The sequence below is a fragment of the Muscardinus avellanarius genome, assembly GCF_963383645.1.
Source record: "Muscardinus avellanarius genome assembly, chromosome: 7".
NCBI classification, from domain to species: Eukaryota; Metazoa; Chordata; class Mammalia; order Rodentia; family Gliridae; genus Muscardinus; species Muscardinus avellanarius.
This window is the reverse complement of record NC_137793.1, coordinates 33,409,699-33,417,391: the sequence shown is the minus strand read 5'-3', so window position 1 is coordinate 33,417,391 and position 7,693 is coordinate 33,409,699. Positions and strand designations below refer to the sequence as shown.

At 45.2% G+C, this 7,693-nt stretch overlaps 1 protein-coding gene across 1 annotated transcript; it reads right to left on the bottom strand.

The window, feature by feature from the left end:
• Positions 1-6,188: 6,188 nt before the first annotated feature.
• Positions 6,189-6,371, bottom strand: SMIM3 (small integral membrane protein 3; the record flags this gene model as incomplete). The annotated part of the gene is made up of 1 exon (XM_080698289.1): positions 6,189-6,371. The coding sequence occupies one exon, from the start codon at positions 6,369-6,371 to the stop codon at positions 6,189-6,191; it is 183 nt and encodes a 60-aa protein (XP_080554415.1).
• Between the last annotated feature and the right edge of the window lie 1,322 nt (positions 6,372-7,693).

Sequence of the window (7,693 nt, the reverse complement as noted above, 5' to 3'; positions counted from 1 at the left end):
AAACAACAACAAAAAAAAAAACCTTCAATTATTGAAGATCTCCAACAACCAACATCACCTGCTCCTGACATCTGACAATTGACTTTGTCACAGATCACCCAAAGCAGATGATCTTTATTTCTGCAGATTAAAAATAGCTCATTTAATGACAAGTAATACTAAGTACTATTCAGAAAAACTAAAAGAAGCCAGGCATGGTGCGGCGCATGCTTGTAATCCCAGCATTTGAGAGGCTGAGATTGCAGGGTCGCAGTTGGTGGACGGCCTTAGCTACTTAGTGAGGCCCTTCTCAACTCAGTGAGACCCTGTTTCAAAAATAAAAAGACTAAAAAATAGAGCTGGGGGTGTAGCTTGGAGGTAGAATACCCCTGGGTTCCATCCCCAGTACTGTGAAAAACATAAAATAAAATATTTCCATTTGCAGCTCCCCCAAATTCTTTTGCAGGAGCAGCTGACCTGTTCCCAGTCTCACATAAAGGGTTATGAAAAACTATAGCCATTCATGTTGTATTCTTCGGCCAGCTTATCATCTCTTAGTCTATTATATAAAAGTTGGGGGGTCACTGAAAAAGTACAATTTTGTATTTTACTTTTTGTTCCTTGCCATTTATAACAATGCTCAGTTTTGTTCCATTATTTCCCAGACCACTCCTTTGTCACTGTGTAAATGCTACAATTGTTTCTTTTTTCCTTCTAGTAATTCTCAGATTAGTTGGTAATTTCTGGAATTGGGCTTGGGAAAAGGAAAGGGTGTTTTAAAAAAGTTATTGAAGAGCCGGTGCCCAGGTTGCAGGACTCTGGGCCCCGGGCAGGATCGCGGAGCACGCCAGACCCCCAGAGAAACCGGGGCCCGGTCGCAAGACCCTGGGCCCCGGGTGAGGGTGGGGCAGTGCTACCGAGTGCCTGATCCCACAACCTCCTCAAACCACACATACTGTCTTCTCTTATAAAAAAGGAAAAGAAAAAGGCAAAAGAAAAATATCGGAGAGGGGTCAAGAAGGCCGTGGCGGATGCCAGGATACTGGAGATGGAGACAAAACTTATCCAAATGAACTGGAACTTTTGGAAAAATTCCCTGCGAAGGATGACTGCTTCTTCTCTACATTCTTAAGAATCCTGGACTTCACCTGTAAGGAGAGAGTTTAGCGGAGACCTAGGAGGAAGGTGGTGTTGGAAGCGGTCTCCGTGATGGCGGTGGAGACTTGTATCCAGAAGAGGCAGAAATCTGATCCTACCAACCTTATTTTTTGGAAAAATTACACCAAACGTCGAATGCTACCGTCACACATGCTTAGGAACACTGAACAACATTCAGAGTGGAAAAAGAGCTTGGGAAAGATTTGAAATGGTGGAGACAGTGGCAATGGCAGTGGCCAGTACTCAGGGGAGGCAGAGATCTGATGCATTACACATGGAACTTTTGAAGTAATAACCCCAGAGGCAGAATGCTACCACCACGCACCCTCGGGAACATGGGACAACCTGCTGGGCGAAGAGGGTGCTCGGATTGGAGCCTGCCGAGGGGTGAGGCTGGCGACAGAGACAGCAAAGCTGGGTTTGGAGCCTGTCATGAGGCAAGGCCGGTGTTGGAGCCTCCAACGCCGGGATCGGAGCCTGCCGAGGGGTTAGGCCGGTGCCAGGGCCAGTGAGGCCGGGATCGGAGCCTGCCGTGAGGCAAGGCCAGTGCTGGGGCCTCCGAGGCCAGGATCGGAGCCTGCTGAGGGGTTAGGCCGGTGCTGGGGCCACTGGCCAGCATCAGAGCCTTCTGTGAGGCAAGGCCGCTATTGAGGACTCTGAGGCCAGGATCAGAGCCTGCTGAGGGCTTAGGCTAGTGTCGGGGCCAGCAAGGCCAGAACCAGGGCCTCCCATGAGGCAAGGCAACTGCCTGAGCCAGCGAGGTCTGAATCAGTCCACTGGGTAGCCAGGCCACTACTGGGGCCGTGAAGCATGGGATCGGTACTTGCAACGTGGCATGCACAGAGAAATATCACAGAAAATAAAAACCAGATGCTTCCCCTAATCATCAATAACTAGGAGGAAAGAGGTAACAGGAAGAGGTCGTGATATAGAAAGGGCCCTATAGCAAAGCAATTAAGGTGACCAATCAGAGGGTATGGGATAGGGGAGGAGGGAGCCTCTTTAAAACTCAGGAGGTACCTAAACAAATGTATCAAAGTTAATCACCAAACAAGCATGGGATCAAGGGAGGGGGAGGGAATGGGATGGGGGCTGGATGAGGGCTAACTGGATGATGTGTGCTTGTATATCCTCTCAAGTCTTGTATTCCAATGTGAGGTATGATTACAATGCACCAATAAAAAAATAATAAAATAAAAAATAAAAATAAATAAAAAATAAATAAAGTTATTGAAGCTCTTTTGTTATAATAAGAAGTAGCATGCTGTCTCATTTACCAAACATCTTTTCCTCCAAAAATGTTATTTCTGCTAGATTCAGTAAGGATCTTAAATGTACAAACATGAAACTGATGTGCATTAGAAGCATATAAAAATATGTTCATATGTTTTTCTTATGTATGGACACATACATTCTCTTTACTCTTATTAATGTAAATCATGCCACACAACAAAATAACAAGGCACACACTCATTTCAATAGATATGATTTTCTAAATTCCATTATTACAAGATCCTTTATTTTTCCAAGTGGCCAACAAATCTGGGTTTGAAATTTGTATTTTCATTGTCTACTAAAAGCCAATGTATATCGTCTCACGCCTCAGAGTGAGCTTAAAAGACTATTTCACTCTTCTTACAGGTTTTCTTCAAGCAACTGTCCAGCAAAGTTCTACTTGCATCATTCTCAGTGGACTTCTCTGAGATCTTGAGATTCCAGTTCCTTAGCTTCTCTACTGTGTGTACGTGTAACTGAGGAATGAACCCAGGGACATTCTACCTCCAAGCTACACCACCAGCCCTATTTTATTTTTTTATTTTGAAACAAGGTCTCACTAAGTAGCTGAGGCTGGCCGCAAACCTGCGATCCTCCTGTCTCAGCCTCCCAAATACTGGGATTACAAGCATGCACCAACACTCCTGGCTGAGCATCTCTATTTCTCCAAGACTATCTGCCTTTCACGAACAGAGTTCATTCCCCCCTGGTGTCAGATAACATGGTGGACTCAGAAGTGGAATTGCTAGGTCATTCATTGATAGAAATAGATTTGTCTTCCATATGCATCTGTCCAGGTAGATCAATCCAGAAAACCATGGGAAAAAAAGTTTTAATATAGGAAAGTATGTGCTTAAAACTACAAGGACTGGAGAAGGACAGAAGGCATTTGTTGTCAGAATTCCTCTCAGATCAGCACTGCACAACTGGCCATTTTGGAGAGCTGCTCCTCTGTGGTAGCTGGGAAGCTGAAGACTAGGAAGCCACAGTCCCCACTGTGGACTGAGGACTTCCCACCTCAACTGCAATCCAGGTGTCAAAGGCACTGGCTTGGCTGGAGCATGCTGATGCAGCTGAACTCACACTGGCACCATGCATGCCTCACCCCCTACCCAACCCTACATCTCCAAGCTCAACTGGGCTCCAAACCGAAACCCAGCATGCCTGCACCTGAAGAGCAAAACCTAGAGCACATCTGATTCTCCAGCATCACTGCAGTTAGGGAAATGCAAGTTTTCACTTCCAATGCAGTTCTTCACTTTCCAGGCTCTGACATCCAAGAATGCACTCCAGAATAACTTAGAGATGCTGGACAAACCAATCCAAGTTTTGTCACATACATCTACCTCCCATGGTCTGAATGTTTGAGTTCCCCCCAAATCAATGTGTTGAAAACTAACCTCCACAGGGATGTTATTAAGAGGTGTGGGCCTTTGGTGGGTGGTTAGGTCATGAGGACTCTGCTGTCATGAATGATATTAGTAGCCTCGTAGAAGCCTGAGAGAGCTCATCTGCCCCTACCACCATGTGAGGACACCCTGAAGACACCATCTGTGAAGAAAGGGCCTTCAGTAGACACAGAATCTGCTGGCACCTTGATCTTGGACTTTTCATCCTCCAGAATGGTAAGCAATACATTTCTATTGTTTATTTTTTTTGGGGGGTGGTACTGGGGGTGGAACCCAGAAGCTTTCCACCTCTGGGCTATACTCCCAGACCTTTTTTATATTTTTTATTTGGAAACAGGGTCTCACTAAGTTGCTGAAAGCCTCACTAAGTAGCTGAGGCTGGCTTCGAACCCGTGCGATCCTCTTGTCTCAGCCTCCCAAGCGCGGGGATTACAAGCATGCGCCACCACACCCGGCCATTTCTATTGTTTATAAATTACCCTGTAGCCGGGCATGGTGGCGCACGCTTGTAATCCCAGCATTTGGGAGGCTGAGACAGAAGGATCGTGATTCGCGGACAGCCTCAGCTACTTAGTGAGGCCCTCTGCAACTCAGTGAGACCCAGTTTCAAAATAAAGAATAAAAAATAGGGCAGCGGGTGTAGCTCGGAGGTTGAATGCCCCTGGGTTCCATCTCCAGACCCGCAAATAAATAAATAAATAAAATAACCCTGTCTATGGCATTCTATTACAGCAAATCAAATGAACTAAGAAATTCCCTTCACCAGTTTTCTGCTTTATCCTTCTCTATTACCTGACTGCTACAGTATAATTCCTAGGAAGAGTTCTTTGCTCTGTCTTCCTAATTTCCCACTCATTCCTTAACCCACAAAATAGGATGGCATCCCTATCTCATATCACATGGCCTTCTCAGTCTCTTCCCTTTGATTTTCCCCTCTATTTCTCTCCCACTCACATTTCATATTCTCTGAATTCTGAATATTTTCTGCATCTCACTCTCCTCAGCTTGGATACTCTAATCCTGTCCACTTATGTAGATTACCTACCATACAGGATAATCCCTCAAAACCATAACTCCAACCAGAAAATCTTTCCCAAGGAATAGAACCAGATTTCCAACCACATCCTGGAATTGCATGCATATCACAGACACCTCAAGCTCAAAGTGTCCAATTCTAGGTTCATTATCTTACTTCCAAAATCTGGCTTTATTACATTATGTGTTTGTATAAACTGCGCAACTTCACCCACTTGCTCAAGCTAAAACTCTGGACGTCAAAGTGATTCCTATCTTTACCTTTCTGTTCCTACATCCAAACAGTCTCTAAGGCCCATAAATTCAGGAGAATTCTTTTGTATGAGTTCTGTGTTTAATCATGCTCTTGAAAGAAAAACTTCAGACACGTTCATTCTAGCACTTTATTGGAAATAGGTCATGTATATTAATGAAATAAGACCAAAGTAAAAGCATCATTTTCACACAGTAACATCCTAGGATCTCTGCTATTTTCTTACATAACTTAATAAATCCGAGGATGCTCCTGATTTGGGTTTCAAAGAGCTTGAGTAGTCCAGAAATATCTCCATATAAATATAAATCAAAGCCTTTAAAATAACCATCATTGTTTTGAGTTCATTCCAGAAGTCTTGGAAACATCTCCTAAAATCTAAGTACTGTGGATCATGAGTTGGCCGTAGTGCTGGCAGGGGAGGAGGGTGAAGGGAGCACAGGTGGTGCTGATGATAACAGGAGCTGGGACACGGGGGCACAGGGACACAGGAGTGGGGGACACAGGAGGTGGAGGCTGGAGATCCTGAGCAACAGTGCTAATGGAAACATGAGACTACAGTGCAGAACTCAATCTATCACCCTGACTCCCTTGGCACTGCAGAATCATGGCAGAGCCCTCCTTTGAATAACACAGGGGCAGAAACTCTGGCTCCTTGGAATGAACCCAGGGTGCCCTTTGCTTAGTTTGGCTCAAGAGGCACTGGCAAGGGCGGCTCCATCCCCGGCGTCTCCCTCACTTCCTCTAAGGCCATCACCAGCTTTTAGGTTCTTTGGTTCTTCAAATCTTCTCAGCACCCAGCGTAACATCTGTACATCTGTGGTGGCTTCGCTATCCACAGCTTTCACCCCCATATTGGTTCTCAGCCCTGTGAGATAGGATGGGCAGGGACCATGACTCCAAGTTGAAAGACTATGAACCTGGGACCCATAGTTAGATCTCTAGACCAAATTCACACAGACAGGCAGCGACAGAATCCAAACTGGAATGCGGATCCAATCTCCAAAGTCCTTCCTGCTGTTTTTGTGAGAAGAGTCTGGGGGAAGGGCCTCGCGTCCCCATCCCCCACCTGGTGGTTCTCAAACAGCCCCACTGAGGACTGGGTGAGTCCGCATGCGATAGATAATGACGGCCGTGGCTGGGCACAGCAACAAAGAGGTCATGATGACGATGGTGGCCAGGATGATGAGGACGATGGCCCAGATATCCAGGATGTGCTTGGGAAGCACAGCATCCACCGGAGCTCGGCTGATGGGATCCATGACGCCTCACCCTGCAAAAAACAGGAAAGGAAACTGAGCACGGAGCCCTCTCCCTGCTGGCCGTGTTTGGGCTGGGGTCACTTACCAGCATGCGGTCTTTTAAGGCTCCTTGATCAGTAACTATAAAAGCCTCGTTTACTAAACACTTCCTATCACTATTCCTATGCAAGATATTTTCTGTCTAATAATTCATTTGGTCCTCATACCAGCCACCAACCCTACAAAGGAGAAACTATAGTAACCGGACATTTTGTTTCATGGCCTTTCTTTTCTTTTCTTTTTTTTTTTAAAGATTTAAAGAGTTTATTAGAAAGATAGAAATAAAGAAAATAGAAATACAGCTCCATACCAGACTGGCATGGAGGGGTGACTTGAAATGAATACACCCATGGCCTTTATTTTCACTGATGCCCATTTACAGATGAGGAGTCAAAGCCTTAAAAGATGTAGATGCTGCAGATTTGAACAAAGAGGCAAACCCAGGTGGGCAGAACTCCTGAATTTCCATATTTACTTGTTAAAATACCATATTATGAGTTTATTTTCCCCATCTGTAAAGTAGGAAATTCATTATTTGGGGTCCTGTATCCTCATTCACATTCTCCTACTAACAGAACTCCCTCTTTTCTGAGGAGAACCTAACTATTCTCTGTGGGTTAATCGGGCACTCACCTGAACACAGGGACAGACGAGTGACCTGGGCTTGCCTACTCCAAATCTCCATAGCCACATTCAGCAATAAGAAAGTGGCCCAGGCTGGCGAACCAAAGGCCTCCCCTATACTGTTATGCACAAGCCCTTTCTTGTAAAAGGACATTCTTTCTGCTGGGATTGCTAAATTGACAGGCTGCGAGTGTGGAGCTTTCTTGCTCACATGTGAACACCCTGTCCTAGAGATGGAAATACAGGTGGAGTCCTGACAGTCATGTGAGCCCCTGAACCCAGCCAAGTGTGATGCCACCCACAACCCAACACATCACAGGCGCATGGGCCAATAATCCCCCACTTCTGCTTAGGCAGGCGTCTGTCTGTTGTCTCTCCCTTGCAGCCAAGAGTGTGAATGAATAAGGATGTAAATCAGTTATTCCCAGCTATCTCCAGTCAGGGTGACCATGGTGTTTTAGTCATTTTTCATAGCACCCCAGGCCCAAAGAAAAATCTAGCATTTCTGTGTACTGAGTAGTCAGATTGAAATAATGCAATAAGTATTTATGGTCTAATAATTTGGCAGCTGTTTGAAAAATACACACAAATTAAAAGAAAAAAATATCACTTCATTCTTAACCAATCACTTACTATTAAAATATGTGCACCTGTTGGCA